At 40.6% G+C, this 19811-nt stretch overlaps 2 protein-coding genes across 7 annotated transcripts in view; one reads left to right on the plus strand and one right to left on the minus strand.

Annotated features, from left to right (window-relative positions):
• On the plus strand, positions 1-16691 carry AUNIP (aurora kinase A and ninein interacting protein). 2 transcript variants are annotated; one of them, XM_056795510.1, is made up of 4 exons: positions 81-212; positions 8425-8558; positions 9267-9408; positions 10230-12049. In XM_056795510.1, exons 3-4 carry the CDS (start codon positions 9294-9296, stop codon positions 11063-11065), a joined length of 951 nt encoding a protein of 316 aa, XP_056651488.1. In that variant the 5' UTR covers positions 81-212; positions 8425-8558; positions 9267-9293; the 3' UTR covers positions 11066-12049. The 2 variants fall into 2 exon arrangements, with proteins under 2 accessions (XP_007491393.2, XP_056651488.1); XM_007491331.3 differs by lacking the exon at positions 8425-8558 and having other exon boundaries at positions 1-212; positions 10230-16691.
• MTFR1L (mitochondrial fission regulator 1 like) overlaps positions 13226-19811 on the minus strand; it is a 19520-nt gene continuing 12934 nt past the window's right edge. For all 5 annotated transcript variants that reach the window (XM_001368899.5, XM_007491334.3, XM_016422099.2 and 2 more), the window contains 3 exons: positions 18758-18969; positions 17093-17414; positions 13226-14234 (listed from right to left, as the gene is read on the minus strand). In XM_001368899.5, coding sequence (XP_001368936.1) covers positions 14129-14234; positions 17093-17414; positions 18758-18969 — 640 coding nt within the window. In that variant the 3' untranslated portion in view covers positions 13226-14128. The remainder of the gene's footprint in view (positions 14235-17092; positions 17415-18757; positions 18970-19811) is intronic.

Here is a 19811-nt window from a genome sequence, read left to right on the forward strand (position 1 = left end):
GCGCAGCCCCACCCCCTGCGTCGGCGCGAGATCCAAACGGCCGTCGGCGCGCAGGGACCGCCTCCGCGGGAAGGTCTGTCAGGAGACACCACTGACTGGTTCGGAGGTCTCTACTCGCTCTCTCGGCGACCATGAGGAGAAGAAACCCCGCTGAGGCTGAGGCCTGCGGCGTGTGGCTGGATGCTGCGGCGCTGAAGAGACGGAAAGTGCAGGTGGAACACGGGCAAGAGGGAGCAGCAGGAATCCCGCGGGGAGGACTGTGGGGGGAGGGGCGGGAGGAGTAGCAGAGGGAACCTGGGGGACTCCGCGGGGAGGAGGAGGGAGCAGCAGGGAAGAGCGGAGGGAAGCCAGGGAGACTGTGGAGATGATGGAGGGGGCAATGACTATATATACTCATTTACTAAAATGCAGACAGATTCGAGGCAGCTAGGTGATTCTGGATAGAGAGTCTGGCCCAGAGTCAGGAGGTCCTTAGTTCATATCTAGTCTCAGACTAAATAGCTGTGGGACCCGGGATCTGTGATCTCATCATTAGTTTGTTCCTTCCAGCAGTGCCGATCACAATCTATGCCTACTCATTCTGTGGAACTCCAGTTGATTCAAACACCTGTATTTTTGCCACAAAGTATTCAGCTGGTGTTCTGGCCTTCCTCACTTGGCAATGACAGGATAAGGAAATATTGGAGCACTTCACCTGCCCTTATCACTTGACCAGGCCTCATCTTTTTGTCAACCTGAAAAAAACACAGAACCACCAAAGTAGTTAATAAAACATGTCTTTAATTAGGGATAGGGAGACTGTGCTCCTATGACTACCAGTCATATGCATACCACCCTGAGACATCCAGCTCTGGAATTCTGGGGAGTGGGGGGAAACTAGTGTCTTATAAATTTTTTATGAGACTACTTCGTATCTAAGTGGCATGCCCGTTTTGAGCTTGTTGTGATAAATGGTATAAGATGCTGGTTTAATTCTTCTTAATTACTTAATAATTTCTCAGATGTTCTTGTAAAAATAGGGAGTTCTCCCCAAGGATATTATATTCTTTGTTTATTGAACACAGGGTCTTGCTCATTTTCCATTTTTTGGAGGTTTTTATTTTCATTTATTTTATTTTTATCAATTACACATATTAACAAACTTCCACATAAGTTTTCTGAAGTTACATGATTAAATTTGTCTCTCTCCCTCCATTCCCTTTCCCCTCCCAGAGCTAGCAAGGAATAGATCTGGGTTACAATGTATTTTCATGCAAAATACATTTCCATATTCATTTTTGTAAGTGATCATATAAAATCAACCCCCCCAAATTAGCCAATATAATATAATAAACCAAATCAAACCCAAATAAACAAATGAAAAATAACCTGCTTTCATCTTCATTCTGACTCCAACAGTTCTTTCTCTGGAAGTGGATAGCATTCTTTATCATAAATCTCTTAGAGTTGTCTTGGATACATATTCTATGTCACACATATAGCATTTGCAATAATATTAAGAAATTAAGAACATTTTTCCATGGTTACATGATTCATGTTCTTTCCCTCCCTTCCTCCCACCCCTCTCCCATAGCCAACATTCAATTCCATTGGGTTTTTAATGTGTCATTGATCAAGACTTATTTCCATATTACTGATATTTACACTAGTGTGATTGTTTAAGAGTCTATATTCCCAATCATATCCCCATCAACCCATGTGATCAAGCAGTTGTTTTTCTTCTGTGTTTCTGCTAGGAGACTAGTCTTGTCTCTACAACTCATATGTACCTGCAATTTCTCTACTCATTCTACGTTTTATGAGATTTTTCTATCCGAAAATGAAGCAGTAATTCTGATTCTCATAATTTCTGGTAGGAGAATGAAAGAGTGGAAATAATTGAATTTATAACCATAAAACGCAAAGGAATTTTGATGCAGATTTTAAGTGAAGGATTTTAACTTCTTTGGAAAAGAGGTTCTCTAGCAGCCTTAAGGTAGTGTTACTATTTTTGTTTATTATTAAGATTATAGTGAGAGTCTGTGTTGCATAATAGATTGTGAGCTGGTCTCAGTCATAAGTTACTGAGTTTAAGTTACTCACTTAACCTTTTAATACCCCTGGCAACTTTCTAAAACTGTCTTAGGATGGGGAAGTGTGACCAAAGCTGGTGGATCTCTCGAATTCAGGAGTCCGAAGTTATATTAGGGCTAAAGCTGATAGAGTCCTCATGCTCAGGGGCTACTGCCTACAGAGTGGGCAAACCAGTCCAAGTAAGAAATGAAGAAAGTCAATGCTATGCTTATCAGTTTTGTAGTGGGATCAATCAGGTCTATGAGTGGCCAGTGAGATATGGAAACTCAATCTCAAAAAATAAAAAATAAAATAAACTACATTGTTCTACTTTAATAGTGACTTTCCACACTAGGAAGTTCCCTGTAGAGTCACAGGTCTAGACCAATCTCCTTTTCAAAATAATTAAGTTATAGCACCATGTAAAGGCACCCCCCCCATTGACCTTTCAAAAAACAAACATGCCTATCTATATTCAAGAGCTATCTAAACATGGGCGTAAGAAAATTTTAAATTTGTTCTTTTAGCTGTGTTTCAATCAGTTAAAAAATATTCAACATCTACTATGTGCTAAGCACTGTGCTAAGGGCTGAGGATACAAAAAGAGTCTTTGCTCTCAAGGAGTAAGAAGACCAGAAAGGTAGGAGGAGGAGGCAGGTTATGAAGGGCCTTCAATGTCAAACAGATGATTTGGTATTTGTTCCTGGAGGTGATAGGAAACCACTGGAGTTTTTTTTTTGGGGGGGGGGGGTGGTGGTATAGTGGTTTGACATTATTGAACCTGTAGGAAAATCAATTTAATGGCTGAATGGAAGATGGATTGGAGTGGGGTATATATATATATATATATATATATATATATATATATATATATATATATATATATATAAACTTACCAGCATGTTATTATAATAATCAAAGTTTGTGAGGTGATGAGGGCCATGCATTAGAGTGGTGGCAGTGTCACAAGGGGGCCATATAATTTGAGAGATGGTGCAAAACTGAAATTGACAGGCCTTTGGATAGCTTGGATAAAGGGGTGAAAGATAGTGAGGAATCCAGGATGACTTTTAGGTTGTGACCCTGAGGGCCTTGGAGGATGGTGTTGTTCTTTATGGTAAAAGGGAAGATAGGAATGAAGGGGAGATTTTAGGGGGAATAATGTTTTGTTTGGACATAATGAGTTTGTCTATTGCCATACAGTTTGAGATGCTTAAAAGACAGTTGGAAATGTGAAATTGGAGGTCAGTAGAGAAATTGGGATTGGAAAGATAGATTTGGGAATTATTAGCATAGAGAGGATAATTTGATCCATGGGAGCAGATGAGTTCAACAAGTGAAGCAGTATAGGTAGAGACAAGCAATCCACCTAAGACGAAACCCTGAAGGATATCTAGTTAGAAATACTGATCTGGAGGAGGATCCAGCAAAGGAGACAGACAAGGAATAGTCTGATAGGTAGGAGGGAGTGGTGTCCTGAAAACCAAGAGAGAAGAGAGTAACAAGGGATAGAGAGTAATGATCAACAGTGTCTAGGCTGAGAAGTCAAGGATGATGAGGATTGAGAAAAGGCCATCATATTTGGCAATTAAGAGATCCTTAGTTACTTTGGAAAGAGCAATGTGACCAGTGATAAAGTTGGAATCTAGAATGTAAGGATTTAAGAGAGAATGAAGAGTGATTTATTGTAGCCTTTTCAAGGAGTTTAATTACAAGGGGCAGAAGAGATATAAAATGATGTTTCCCAGGGGTGGAAGGATCAAGGGAGGAAGACATGAGGGTTTGTAAGCAGAAGAAAATTAGCCAATAGAGAGGGAGAGTTTGAAAATACGTGAAAGAAGAGACAAACTGTTGGAAGAGATGGACAGAATGGGATTGCTTGAACAACAAATACGAGGACTTATCCTCGATTAATTAAGGAGTAAGGCCACTTCATGTGAAACAGGAGTAAAGGAAGAGAAAGTGGCAGGAAGCATCTGAGTGAGGAGATGAGGAAAAGAGGGAGTTAAGAACCAGTAGCCTCAATTTTTTCTCTAAAATATAAGGCAAGGTTCTCAGCTGAGGGAAGGGGAAGCCATGAGAGATTCAAAGAGGGATGAAAAGATTTGGAGAGTGGGATAGTGAATTGATAAGGGAGGTATAGTAGTGTTAACTTGGAAATAACACAGAACTATTAAATAGTCAGAAAAACCAAGTCTTTAATCAGGATAGGGATAAGTCCAATTTGGCCCTTTATTCAGAGTCGGCGCCACAACCTTTTCAGGGTGCAAACCCTGGACTCTGGGGATGTTATTCCTAAGGAGCACCACAATGCTAGATGACAACTCTGGGGAACAAAAGAACTTGGGGAACCTATATACCCTTTGGGAAATCCAGGGGCAGGGAATGATGATTGACATTACTATGGCTACAAGGAAAATGGGAGTGTTCAAACTACACTGACAAGATACAATCAAGCTAGGGAAAAGAATCATAGCTAGAAGCTAGGGTGCAAGAGAAGGGGCTGCTTACAATGGATACTAAAGGATGGTTCATGCCCTGGTCTGACCTTCCTGAGAAAGGTTCTAATACAATAGGGGACCCTACCTAAAACAAAGAGGGTCCTTAGCATATGCTTATCTCACCCTACCAGGATTATCATTTCCCTACAGGGTAGATTCTCATGGGAACAAGGAACAAGGACAAGCTTTTGGGGTCTCCAATCTAAAGGCTAAATCTAAAATTGGTGTTCATCAGATCTCACTAGGTAACAAGTTTGGGATTCCTAAATTCCTTGTTGACAGTAGAATTGCTTAGCATAGTGAGGGCCTAGTTGAGGTTATTTAATATAAATTTATAGTCAGAATGGTTACCTGATTTTCTTCATCTTTGTTCAGTAGTATGTATATGGGAGTGAAGGTGACAAATGGTAGGAGTGACCCAAGGCTGAGGCTTGACTGGGCATAATTGGTGATATAAGGGGACTAAGGATTCAAGAAAGTAGGACAGTGTAGAGTTGAATTGGTTTGCCAAGGAGTCAGGATGGGGAGAATAGTAGAGAGTGACTAGTATAGCAAAAATGGTCTGGGAGAGAATTGAAGGATCAAGGAGTCGGAGGCACAGTACAGATGAAGAATAGAATTATGTAAGGGAAGGAAGAGATAGAAGTGAAAAGCTAATAGATTATGGTTAGCTAAGGAGATTCTGAAATTCTTTTTTTTTTTCAGGTTTTGCTACATTTATTGCCCTCTGACTTTTTTTTTTAATTTTAATTTTATTTTGTCAATTTAGAACATTATTCTTTGGTTACAAGAATCGTATTCTTTCCCTCCCTCCCCTCCACCCACCCTTCCCGAAGCCAAGGCGCAATTCCACTGGGTATTACATGTGTCCTTGATCAGAACCTATTTCCATGTTGTTGATGTTTGCACTAGGATGATCATTTAGAGTCTACATCTCCAGCCATATCCCCATAAACATGTAATTAAGCAGTTATTTTTCTTTGGTGTTTCTACTCCCACAGTTTTTCCTCTGAATGTGGATAGTGTTCTTTCTCGTAGATCCCTCAGAATTGTCCTAGATCACTGCATTGCCACTAATGGAGAAGTCCATTACATTCGATTGTGCCACAGTGTATCAGCCTCTGGGTACAATGTTCTCCTGGTTCTGCTCCTTTCACTTTGCATCAATTCCTGGAGGTCTTTCCAGTTCACATGGAATTCCTCCATTTTATGAGATTCTGAAATTCTTGAATGGGGAGGTAGTACTTTTTAGATGATAGCCAGACCAAAGGAGTGACCATGTGGACAATTGAGCATATGGCTGAAGTGTGGAGTGGAGGAGTAGTTCATGAGAGATAAATAGGTTGAGGAACTGAGTGATTATGATGTGGGTAGCAAGAGCTAGGCTTGTCCAAAGAATTGACAATTTAGGCAATGCTGATCAAGTTTTATTGTTCTGAGAGAGGGAGAGGGGGAGGGGGAGGGGGAGGGGAGATGATGGTGGTCCCCAGGGGATTTCCAGAGTGCTTTTTATTTTGTTTGGTTGTCAGGGAAGGAGTTGATTGGATGGTTATAGCTATGCCCTATCTGTAAGATCTGTAAGATCTGAGAGAGATATAGCACTTTTACACATGATTCACTTTGTTTCCCCTGGAAGAAGTGGGTAGTGGTGTTTGCAAACCACAATGCAAATGGATGCTAATGATTTGATACCTTTTAGTCACTTCTTGGTTAGTTCTCTCCATGCCCACCCACAGTGTCTATGCTTATTGGCCAGGGTTGCCCACATTCTCATAGCAACCTGTTCATATGGCAACCCGTGTCACTTACATTACTTAGGAATCAGTATGTATGTTGAAGTCCCCTAGTATTGAGGAGAAGAGTTGGATAGGAGGGAAAAATTATAAGTCAGGTATTGAACTCATTGAGGAAGGAAAGGAAATGACCTGAGTGGATTGATCTGTAGACAATGGCTACCAGAATTTTGATTGGTTGTAGATATGAGTAGTATCAACCTGATACCATACGTAGTTATAATAGAACATGTCTTTTATCAGGACAAGGGAGACAATGCTCATTGGCCACTGCACAGGGAACTCTGGGAACACTGTCTTGGAAAAGAAATTAATAATGGGAATTTCTTTTGACCTAAAGAAACTTGGAGTTATATGTAGGGAGCATAACAAAGGAACTACAACTGACTGGTTACATATACAGGGTTGGGAAAGAGGATGTAGTCAGAGGCTAGGATACATGGGAGCTTTTGGGATACTATAAGAAATTAAGATGACAAAAAGGGTACTTGGTTCTATCTAGGGTGCTCAATGGGTGCTTGATGGTTTATTGTTAAGTCTTGTAGGCAAGTTATCAGAGAAAAAGGTCAGTTTAGGGTTTCATGAAATAAAGTCAGTAGCATGAACCTCAAAAGAAGAGAAGGTGTTATGAGTGACGGAGGAAGAGAGGGAACCTGGAAGTGATAATGGGAAGCAAGAAATAGTTTAACTTCCCCCCACAACATAAGCTGAGAAAGAATAAATTTATGTAGCCCTTGGTGTATGCCTTTTATCCTTGGGTTTTTGTGCCACCTCATTGGTACTTCATATTTTTGGGAGAAAAGAATTGGGACTAGAAAGCATGGGAAAGGGGAATATAAATACACAGTAGAGAATGGGCACTATTTTTCGATTCTGTGGTTGGATTCGACAACAATAGTTTATACTTGTAGAGTACTTTACAGTTCTAAAGCATATTACATGTTACTTGGTTCTCACACTAACCCTGTGAAGTCAGGTAGTTATTCCTATTTTGCAAAAACCCAATTCAAGTGATTTTACTTCACATAGCTTTGTAAGAGGAGTTCAGTAGTGGAACTGAAATTTGAACCCTGTACTCAGCCTCTACTTGCACCAATTTTTTGCTAAGGAGACAAGAATTCCCCCTAATACTTTCCACATTCAGACCAACTTTCTTTAAAAGGAGTCTTGTTTTCAAAGGAGCTAATAACCATATCAAAGTTTGTAAAAATGTTTCCTTAAAATTTTATGAATGAGAAAACTGAGGTTTACAACTTTTATTAGAGTTCCATTTGTTGATTGTGTGTGTGTGTGTATGCCTGCGCATGTGTGCGCACACACTAGTGCTTTACAGTGGTGTTATGGAAAGTGTAGTATAGGCAAGTAAGTATAAGGAGTAAGATTTTAGTTTAGGTCTTCTGACTCATTGTATCTTCAATTTTTTATTATGCCATGCTGCTTTGGGAGATATTTTTAAAAGTTGTGTTTACTTAGCATATATACACATGAGTGTTTATAAAATGGTACTTTTTGTAGTGGCAAAGAAATAAACAAAGCATATGCCCAGCATTTGGAGAAATGGCTAAGCAAGTTGTGACATTTAGTATAATAGAATATTACTATGCTGTCAGAAGTGATGAATCTGATGAACATAGAAGAAGCTTGGGGAAAATATCTTTAGCAGAACAAGGAAAATAATGCTTTGTGGGGATGGAAGAGATAGGAGAAGGGAAGGAAATAAGCATTATAGTACCAGTTTTACAAACAAACATTATTTCATTTACTCTTTACAATAATCCTGGGAAGTAGGTATTATTATCCCCATTTTACATTTGAGAAAACTGAGGCAAATAGCAGTTAAGTGACTTAACCAGAGTTACATAGCTAGTTAAGTTTCTGAGAAAAGATTTGAACTCAGATCTCCCTCACTTCAGGTCCAATGCTAGCTGCCTACAGCAATGTAAATAAAAACAACAAAACAATTGAAACTGAATGTTGTAAAATATTATGACTCCTCTTCTCAACTTCCCTCCCCTCCTCTCCCTTTCTCTCCTCTCCTCTCCTCTCTCCTGTCTCTTCTCTCTTGGATTGAAAGCCAGGCCCAGAGATGAAGGTCCTGGATTCAATTCAGGTTTCAGACACTTCCTAGCTATGTGACCCTGGGCAAGTAATTTAATCCCCATTGCCTAGCCCTTACTGCTCTTCTGCCTTGGAACCAATACTAAGACAGAAGGTAAGAGTTGAACATTTTTTAAACAATTCAACATTAAAACAAGTATTTCATATACATAGTAGAACAGAAAAAGATTTTTATATGTAACTCTAATGTATACCCTTCCTTTTTAAGTATATAATAAATTCAACATGTAACTTTCAAAGAAGGCCTCTTTGCCTGTTTTTCTTTTGGGCTTTCTATGGTTTTTTTAGATCTTTTTATGAAAGAAATAATTTCTAATACAAACATACTTTGGGAGATGGAGAGGAATCATAGATACTTTGTGACTATATGTTAGAACCAGGAGCTTAGGTTCAGAAGTATTTCCATTTGTAGTGATTCCAGCCAATATAGAATGGGAGTAGCTATTAACAATTACTTCTATTGGGAAAACATCTCAAAATATGTGGTTTTACTGATCATGATTAGTATTAATGGTTTCATATTTGAAATCTTCCCCCAAAATTCTGGTTTTGAAATTAGTCTGAATATTTTAGAGGATAATAGTTGGGCTATTATCAGAATAAACTCCCTAGAAAACTGGCTATGAGGGAGGTAAGAAGTACAGAGTGGTACTTGAAGTAAGTTGCCAGAAAATAGAATAAAATCAGCTGAGTCAGGAGGGACCAATTTACTAAACTAGAACAAAGGAATTAACTAGTGTCTTCTTTACAGTTGATGTTTTACATCTTCTTTAGGTTTGATGATCTTTTTCCCCCTTTTTAGACTCGATTATCCAATCCCATCACCAGAATGCTGCCTCCAGTTGGAGGTGAGAGAGAAACAATTGTTGGTTTTACTCAAAGAAGAATTCAACCTGCGGGTACCAGGCAGACTGTCATTGCATCATTTTTTACTTCAAAATCAGGTACTACTAACCATTCTGGAGGACACTTGGAATTCACTTTAATTCTAGAATCCAAGAAATGAAATGTATAGGCAACTATTCTTTAGTGAAAGGAGCACATTTAGAATCAGGAGGCTTGGGTTCAAGACCTAGCTAGATAGCTATGCTTTTATTAGGTATGTAACCCTAAGTGAGGCACACTCTTAAGTGAGTCTCTTAAGCCTTAGTTTCCTCTGCTCTTCTGCCTTAGAGCCAATCATAGAATTGATTTCAAAATGGAAGATAAGGGTTTTTTAAAAAAAAGAAAAAACAAGGCAACATGGTACAGTGAAAACATATGGGGCAGGAAGTCAGGAAAGGGTTTTAGTCTTAGTCCTACCCCTCACTCACTTTATCACTTTGGTCAGTTATTTAGCAGAGTACCAAGTCTTTGTTCTCCTGAAATTCATCTTAGGATAGCAATAAAGTAACTCACATTTACATTTTGATAAATGTCAACTGTTTTTCAGAATGATCTTGGTGCCAACTCATTGGTAAAATGGAATTTTAAAGTATCAATATAGTCTGGTTTATGTGCAGCTTTTTGGGAAAATGTCGTGTAATGAGAAATTCATGTGCATCCTATGAAGAAATCAAGCTGTTTGTAGGCTGACCCTAAGCAAGCTGTAGGGGGATCCAAAGACTTCCTGTAAAATGATAAGAATTTTTCCATGGTGGTTTTGTTTTTTAAATGTCAGGCATCACAGAGGCCATACAGTGGCCTGAATATCCCTGCAGTGATTAGGATATGTAGCTGCCTTTTAGTCAGACCACTAGACTTGTTCATATATGTTGTTTTTCAGGAAAGGCAAGTGATGGTGGGCAGGGAAGGCCTTCTCCTGGTCCAGCAAGTCAGAGAAGGAAGGAACAGAAAAGAGATGTGATGTGGTTGGATCCTCCTCCATTGACTCCTGGGGATCATTGTGTCCGGTATCCTGAAACTACAGCAGCTTCAATCACTAAAGAACCTCAGGAGCTCATCTGCCCTCCTCCATCTTCCAAGGAGGTATCTGACTGTTGCAGAGAGGCAAGACCAGCTGTGCTCAGTAACCAAGACCAGAAACTGCCTCTGCCCAAGTCAGAGATTGTAGATTCTGTTGAGGTGGGTTTTACCTTCACCCAGAATTCAGAAGGCCTTTGTGTGCTAGCCCATGAACTAGCGGAAGGGGGAATATGTTATAGACCAGGGCAAGAGACCAAGTGCCTAGTAGAGAGGGCAGAACGGAAAGTATTTACTAAAGAAAACAAACAGTTCTCCGTCCTTTCCCAAGGCTACCAAAAAAGCAAGGCAGGGAAGGGAGAAAACAGGGAGTCCTGGAGGGGAGAGGACACAGAGTTAGAACAAAGACCCTGCTCCAGTCAGGCTTTTTCTTGGAATAGTGAGAGGTGTGATACAGATCTGAGGAGCCAGTTGTTCACAGAGGATTCTCAGGGCCAGAGGGTCATTGCTCACTCATCTCGAGCCCCTTTCCAAGATGTATACAACCTTTTGAGAAAGCCCTTGCACACATCCCTCAGTCCCCAGGTTCAGTGCCAGGACAGATCTGTTGTGGGCACCTCTCAGTCAAATTCCCAACCTGATATGCTCTTTACCCAGGACTCTCAAGGTAACAGGGTTATCAAGCACTGCTTCTTTTGAACTGTTTTGATGACAGGGTGTTTAACCCTTAAAGTATCCAGATGATAGAAAAACATCAATAACCTTGTAGTCATTTGATGAGGGTGGGTGGTCTTAAAGTAGGCCCTTGTTCTGGATTTGAAGGAATGGAAGCAGTCTAGTGTTTAGCTTTATCTTATGAGCTTTTTCTTTGGGAACATAAAAAACAGACATTCTCACTTGTTGAGGGAGTAGTTTTAGAAGAGAGAGTTCGGCAGCCATCCTTTCTCTGAACTGTTGGGTTTCATAGTTTTTCATGAAAGAGAACTATTGGACTGATCTGAATATAGGTCATATCTTCTAAATTTAGATATCAAAACAGAGTGTGGCCTAACATTGGTGTTATTTTTCAGTGTATACCTGTAGGCTATTTCCTTTCAAAGAGATCTGTGGAGTGACCTTAGCAGTTACTCAAAGCAAAGCATTTTGATGTAGACTTTTTGTTTCTGCAGAAAACCTGCAAGGTTTGACTTGAACCTTTCCATTGCTTTGTCTGACTTCTAACTAGGTTGTAATTTCATCAATTATGTCCCTCATCTATAGATCTTAAGCCTTGCTCTCTGGAACTGTGTTAAATTTATCCTGGGGCGAGAGCTGGCTAGGGCCGAGTTGAAACCCAAGTGGAAAGTGTGATCCATGATTTTTCCTTGTTTTTGATAAACCTGTTTCTGGGATTGGAGACATACAAACTAAAAGGACATATTCAGAACCAAACCCAAACAACTCAAGCATTTCCAAATGCTGGGGACTATGACAGCCCCAGAGGGAGTGCTTCAATATAGGAAGTGCTGGGTTTCAGAAACATGCACATACCAAACAGCTTTTTTAGGCAAATTAGGGCATTTGTGAGGAGGTTGAGGCACAGAAGTGAAATAATTTGACCTGTAGTCACACAGCAGTTATGCCAAGTATAGAAATAATTTTTTAAAAATAAAAATGGTTCAGATTTTATGGTTTGGTTTGCCATTCGATTCCGTATTTTTGTTGAATGTTAAAATTGTAATGAAGTTCATAAAAAACAAGTGGATTGAACTAGATGGTCTCTAGGGGTAACATCAGTTCAATTGAACATTCTGTGAATCTAAGTGGACCCTCCCCCACTTTTCCTGGGCTCTAAACATTCTATTTTTTTTTTTAGACAGTAAAACAAGCTCTAGTAGGTTAGTGGTTAGAAATCAGTGGGTCACACGGAAGGTGAGGTTGGCAGGCTTTTTCAGCCTTTGATGTGATAGCTCTACTTTAAAAGGTTACCAAGAATGCACCCCTCAAGAGAAAATCACCTTTTTAATTTTAATTGGAAACCCTTATTTTGATAGTTCTGTAATCTCAAGTGTATTTCCTTGACTGTAGTCAAAGCCTGTGTTGGCAAACCTATGGCATGCATGCCAGTGTGCTAGAGGGCTGCTCCCTTCCCCCTCTCCACACACACACACCCAAGGACATTTCTCACATGACCCAATCCTCTGCCCAGCAGCTCAATGGGAGAACTTCCTCCTCCTGTCTGGGGTTAAGTTGGGGTAGGCATGTGGCATGAGGGTTGCAGTTTGGGCCCTTGGTCTCTAGCTTCTTCCATAGGTGGGTGGAATTGGAGGTCCAAAAATAATATACCTAAGGTAGATCACTGTTCTTTTGCAATTTATCTTTGCCAAAAAAGGATATTTAGGTTTTGCTCTCCTATGGAAGGCCTGTTCTGTGCCACACATTGTGCAAAGATATCTCACTTATTAATCCTTACAACTGAAGTGTTGTAACTTGTGGATCACACATAGTGTCTGGATTTGAAATCAGGTCTTCTCACTTTCATGCCCAACACAATATTAAACGAAGTCAGATATACCACTTAATTTTAGCTTATGGAGGGGTGGGGGATAGAAGGCTGAGGAAGGCTTCCTGTTCTGGTAGGAGGTAATGGGGTAAATTTGAGAATGGACCTGTGAAATTTGCATATGAGATCACTGTCAGTTATTGGCAGGACACAAGCTGGGTCTAGGTTAGTATTTTTCTCGTTTTTTATGCTATGTGAAAAGCAGCTAGAAAGTGGACTTGGTTTGTGATTCCATATCTGGGGAAATGGTATAGATTTAGGTTGTAGAAATGACTTAAGTGAATCTCTCAATGTGCACTACATATACAGCAACATAGTAACCACTCAAAATTTTTCTTTAATGCCAGGTAGTGCTTCAACCCAAACACACCACACACACATGTGCACACACCTTTACTGAAGGAGGTCCCAAGGAAGGTTGGGTCATGCATTGTGTGTTGGGTGAGGACTTGTGGCATGACCTAATGGGTTCAGATATGGGAAAAAGTGGCCCCAAATGAATGAAGCAAGCCCCCTCCCTTCTTCCTCTTTCCTGCTGAGATCCCTCAATGGTAGTGGAATAAGACATCAATGCCATGACAATGAGGCCACAAGGATCCTGGGGGGATAGTGGAAGGATTTAGTTTCTTTACAGTATTACAAAATGTGTTCAAGAAGAAAAAAAAAATAGCCCTGGCCTGCCAGCAGCAGCCTGTTCGTAAAGCTGGAGCTCTGGGATGTATAGGAGACCTGAGCACAGCTTGATGTTGGTGCATGAGGGCAGGGGGCAAATGTTGGCTTATGACTGCCGTGAGTCCCCAACACCCTGACCCTCTGCAAGGAAGCAGCCGAGTCTGAGGAACGTACTGCATGTGCCCAGTGAGACCAGGAGCTGGATAGATAGTGCAGTGAAGCTAGTCATCAGTCTGGGGCCTATTTTCACACGGCGAAGAAAACTAAAACTCCCATTTCTTTCAACAGAAAACAACCAAAGCAGAATGACTGATTATCTGCAAACCCTCAACTCAAAAACTATGCTTAGAACACTGTCCTTAAAAGTTTTGCTAAGATTTGAAGTGTGGGGAAGCAGTTTGGATTTTCAATCTCCGCCCCATTTCTAGCCTGTCAGTGTTTTCCATTGTGGAAGGATATTTCCAACTGCAAGGCAGAAGTATCTGCTGTGAGACAGCTTATAATAGAGAAAGGGCCATATCATATATAGGGCTCCACAGAAAGGGCCATCAGTTTCCTTTCATGTTGATATCTTCTTCCTTCAGAGCAAACTTTCTCCTCAACACCTCTGAAATGAGGACAGCAGGGTCTTCTTCCTTCATCAAGCTCCGATTCCTAGAGGTACAAGGGTAACAAATCATCAGGGAGCAAGAAACAAGGGCTGACATTTTGATAGGGAATTTAGACAGTTGGTACTCCACTACCCATAGACTGAGCCTGCAGGTCTTCTGTTAATCCTGCTGTCAGCTTTTGGCCACCTTACTCCTTTCCTAGGGGACAAACAAGATTCTCTTTAAGCTATTTTATTTTTCAGCATTTCTAGGAAAGGATATGCTGAGGGCTTATTCCATGAGCATCCTGGGAGTTAGCTTAATGGGAAGGATAATACAGATAAACATAAACTTCCTTATCATGAGACTAAGGGGAAACCAATGAGACACTGGTGGAAAGGAATCTTAGAAATTAGAGCTGGATGAGACCTTAGAATCATCCAAGTGCAAACCTATCAGTTTTACAGATGAGGAGAGAAGGTGACTTGCCTAAGGTAATAAATACAGAGAGTAAGTAGCAGAGATGGTCCTGGAACCTAGCTACTCTAGAGCCAAATTCTGAAACAATGGGCTTAACTCATGGCTCTATTGCCTATTAGGAGATTGGTTTTGGGCAAGTCACTTTTCCCATAACAGCCTCCAATTCATTGGAAAAATAAGGACAACAACATTAGCACTATCTACACCTTATAGGGCTGAAAATTAACAGAGGGTGTATGTGTATGTATGAATACATAATGTGAAACTAGAATTATCCTCTTGTCTTTTAATGTAATCAATCAGCAACCTTTAATAAATCAGGAACCTGGAGGTCCTTTACCATTGAGATGTGCAGGGTTAGACCAGTCCAAAGTGAAAGGAAGTAGAAACCAAAGAGACAGGAAACAGATCCCACAAGCACTGTCCCCCTGGGTAGTACAAGACAAATTAAGAAAGTATGATTGGTTCCTGAGGTGTGACTTGGGAAGTGAGAGAGCTAATGGGTGGAGAAAAATGTTTATAAGGTGAGACCCAACAAGAAGTGAGGAATTCACATTTGCATTTGGATTCCCACGTGAACTCTGGAGGCACTGGGATTGGGGGGAGCCTTTGTCTGTAATGAGCTGGATCGGTAATTATAGGGTATTTAGGTAGGCAATATTTTCTACCTCCCTCCTACATTTTCCTATTTTACTACATATCTCTTTTAATTAAGAATAAATTGTTAAAAGCTACTAACAGCCTCATAACTTAGTATTTAATTATTATAATCGGCCACCGCACAACCTATTAAACTATTACAATTATGGGTTGAATAATGGGAGCTATTTATTAAAGGACAGACACCCAGATACCTAGGAAATAGATTCTTCATTTAAATATAACCTACATAAGTATAATGAGGTGATAATAGGACAGGTCTGATTAAGGCTAAAACTGAGTATACAATAATGAAAACCCCAGACAACTAAGAATTTTCAGAGAATGAGCTTTTTAGTAATTGACCTAGACTAGAAAACAAAAGAAGAGCTGGGGAAAGCTCACTGCACAGAGATTTGGGCCATCAAAATAGGAAAGAGGACAGAGATAATAGTGGAAGAAGTCACAAAGTAGAGCTGTAAATCATATGGCATCTTCTTAATTGGGTCTGAGTCAGAGGTACTTCTGGATCTTGTTCAGGGGAAGAGGCATTATAGCCAGACACTTAGGCCCTTACAGATTCCCAGAAACTAAAAGATTCATAGGTTTGGACTTTCAGAGTTGGAAGGCCTTTTATAGATAGGACACAGGCTCAAAGAAGGGGTTGATCTAAAGTTACAGTTACTTAGTGGCAGAGCCTAGACTAGGACATAGATTGCTTGACTCTCAGGCCAGTGAACTAACTGCACCAAGAAAAGACATGAGGGGTATCAATATCAGCCTAGTTGGGATTAGAAAAATGGGGAAGAAAGTGGGTTGTGGTGTAGTCATTTCCTAAAAACTGAAATGGGCAATGTGTGAGAGAGCCAGTTATTATAGAACCTCAAAGCTGAAACAAACATCTAGTCCAGTTTACCAGGACCAAGAAGTTGAATTCTTGAGTAACTGAAAACCCAGTACAGTCTTGAAGAGATGGCAATACACATCTTGCTTCTCATGGCAGAAAAAGAAAACTATAGGTAGAATAACTATCAAGCAAGGTGTGATCATTATATTTGACATTCTGGTTGAATGCTTTTGTTACAAGGTAGGATTCAATGTGGATAAGAGATGTTTAGAAATGACTGATGTCAAAAATCAAAAAGGAAAGGCTACCAAGGATCCTAATAGATGCTTTAAGAAAGGTTGGGTCAATTATTCCCATTTAGAACCAGTCTAGAAAAGATAAGCTACTTGCTTTGGTCAGACAGAATAGCATTCCCTTCAGAAAAGCTCTATGAAAAAACATTAATTAGTGTCTCTCTCTTCAGTCTCCAAAGGCAATTGTTATATTCAACACAAGAAGTTCCAAACAGTAGTTATGGCTGAACTGAAATAAAGTATAAATTCTAAAATTTGTCAATGATGGTGATTTCCTTAGGCTGAGGTGAGGGACAATGGGGAGGAGAGGGAGTAGGAGAGGGAATGAATGAATGAATGAATGTGTGTGTATGCATTTGAAAGGACATGGAAAATTAGCCTTTTCCTCAGCAGTGAAATATTTAACATAGCCTGGATGATCTCTAAGTGCCACTGGGGTTGCATAACAAGCTCTTTAAAGTCTGAATTGTCCAGGTCTAAGATTCTGATTCTATGGTAATTGCAGTAAGAGACTGCTTTGAGCCAACAAATCAATGCTTATGGAGATTTCTGGGGCCTATGGGCAGGGTAGCTGGCTAGCAGTGCTGAGGACCCCTGCTGCCAAATGATGGCTAAATGGTACCAAAATGGACAAGCAAGATTGAGTTTCCCATCCCCACTTACAAGTCTTGGCTCTGCTTCATTCGGTGAATATCCTTCAGGATGCCCATCATGTCTGCAAAGCTGCTAGCCTTCGAGAGAGACACACAGTCCTCATCTTCAGCCAAGCTGCAGGCAGCTTTGGAATCAGGTTTGCAACATTCAGAGCTGGCAGAACAAAGCATGGGAACCGATGGAAGCTCAGGGCCTTCTAACTCAGCCTCCTCTGTGATGTCACTAATGACAAAGGAAGTTGTAGAGTGGAATGAGGATCCAAAACAAGGTAAGGGAGAAGAGACATTTGAACTTCCTGAAGATAAGAAATCTGGCGTTAATGAAGCCGAAGCTGAAAAAGAAAACAACAGGTGTTGGTGGGCACTGGAGCGGAGACACATAGTTTTCTTACCACAAGAAAAGTCAACTGAGCAATAGTTGTGTTGTCATCCTGACAAGATGGTCTTGCTATGGATTCTGCCATAGCTCTGGAAGCATACCAATAACAGGAAACAATAGAAGAATTCTTCCCAGTTATTAAGGGACAGGTTTGCAATGTGATTTTTAGGTAACACAGAATGTTCAAGGTAGATCTTTTATAGATCATTACCTTCCAGAAGAGGCCCAGTGAGGGGAAATAACTCGCTTAGGGGCATTTAGCCAAGTGGTAGAACCAAAACTTGAATCTCTGCAAAATTCAGTATTCACTACTCTATATTCTTCTTGGAGGATGGCAAAGAGAACTCCCATCCTGGCACCCTCCCCTCCTAAAGAAACTCCTGCTTTTAAATTCTCCAACCCCTAGTTCAACATATTTAATGGTCAGGAGGTCTATTTCAGGTCTGCAAGGGATTCCTGCTTTAAGGGTAAGACCATGTCCTGGTCATTCTTCTCAAACTAAGGAACCGAAAAATGATGGAAGGGGGCAGCTGGGTGGCTCAGTGGATTGAGAGCCAGGCCTAGAGATGGGAGGTCCTGGGTTCAAATCTGACCTCATACATTTCCCAGTTGTGTGACCCTGGGCAAGTCACTTAACCCCCATTGCCTAGTCCTTACCACTCTTCTGCCTTGGAACTATTAGTATTGATTCCAAGATGGAAGGTAAGGGTTTAAAAAAATGATGGAAACTCTCCATAGGCCCTTATTAGGGAGCTTAATTTCTTCTAATTTCTCAACATCCCTGCAGAAAAAAAACCTGAAATTTTGTGAGAGAAGATAATGTGGCTAGCAGGTTAGGGGTAGGAAAAGGCTAGATACAGTAACTTTGGAGAGACTTCTACAGTGTTCCTAGCTATTGTAGCTCTTTATGGTCTTTCCTCCTCTCTACCTGTGCCTATTGTTTTTAGACAAGCCCATCTCTAGGGTGTGGACAGAGCTGATTGGAGATTTGTCTCTGGAAGAGGAGACAAAGAAACAATTGGTTTCAAATCTCAGGTTGGTTTGTTAAAGAATTCAGCTTTTGCTCATAACTGGGAAGAGGAAGGCCTGCAACAGTGAGATGCCTCTCAAACTTGTTTCCTTGTTGCTATGAAAAAAACAGGAGGAGAGTTTCAGGAAACCCCTGTCACAGGCTATTTGTCCTACTACTACTGATGCTCAAGACATTGGCTTTCTCCTGAGACCTAGTACTCTGATTTTCTTGTTTGCATCTTGGAGTTGGTATTTAGTTCTTTTTGAAGCTTTTTGGGCTCCTACCTGCATCTGCTGCCACAATCTTGGCAATCTGGCTGCGTAGGTGGCTTAGCTCATCTTGTAGTTCGGTAGTTCGGCTTAGGGCTGGTAGACCAGGCTTCTTTAGGGCCAGGAGCTTTTCCTCCTGCCCTCGAAGGTTGGGCACTGAGGCATTGCGCTGCATGACGAACAGTGGGCTAGGCTTCCACTTATGCCTCAAGGGTCGGGTGTCACTCCTAGAAATTGGGGGAAGAGACTCAATTTTGCTAGCTGAACCCATTTGGATCTAGCAGCCCAAGTATTCTTGCCCATGTTTCCACCTTCTATCAAACTATCCAACTAGAATGAAAAGGTAATAGTCCTAATTCTTTCCTTGGGACCAAGGCCTTTGGTAAAATAGGTCCCTGCTGCTCCCTCCCCAGTCTGATTGCTTTCAGTAAATCCCTTTTTAAACCCATCCTTTACATTGCTACCCTCTTTCAGTGCTTTGCAAATTGCCTGTGGTTGAGTTGAAGACTAAACATGTCCAGTCAATTGTATACTTCCATGTATAATACCATTTAAGATACATGGATCAATGTCTCTAGATTTTGTATCATGCCATATTATTATTAATAGTAGTAGTAACATTCACATAATTTAAAGGTTTGCAAATATCTCATTTGATTCTCACAACCAATCAGGGATGAAGGTGCTATTAATCATCCCCATTTTACAGAGGAAACTGAGGCAGAGGTTAAATTGACTAGCCCAGGACCACAAAGTAAGTATTGGAGATTGGATTTGAACTCAGATCTTTCTGACACCAGGACCAATGATCTATCTTCTGTATCACAGCTACTCAATGATAAGACTGAGAACTAGCTTCTTGTGGTTATCTTGAAATCAGATTATCTTCTAAGAAGAGAGAAATGCATGTGAGATGTATATTAGAGCTAAAATTATTCTCCCTGACAACGATCAGCTTTTGCTGATGATAATACGTAGTAGAAATGATGAAATTCAGAAAAATGTGTTGCCATCTACTTAGGAAAGAACCCCATAGGATACTTTTTAATTGAAGTCCTTTTAAAAGCAT

This window comes from Monodelphis domestica, chromosome 4 (assembly GCF_027887165.1).
Source record: "Monodelphis domestica isolate mMonDom1 chromosome 4, mMonDom1.pri, whole genome shotgun sequence".
Taxonomy (NCBI): Eukaryota; Metazoa; Chordata; class Mammalia; order Didelphimorphia; family Didelphidae; genus Monodelphis; species Monodelphis domestica.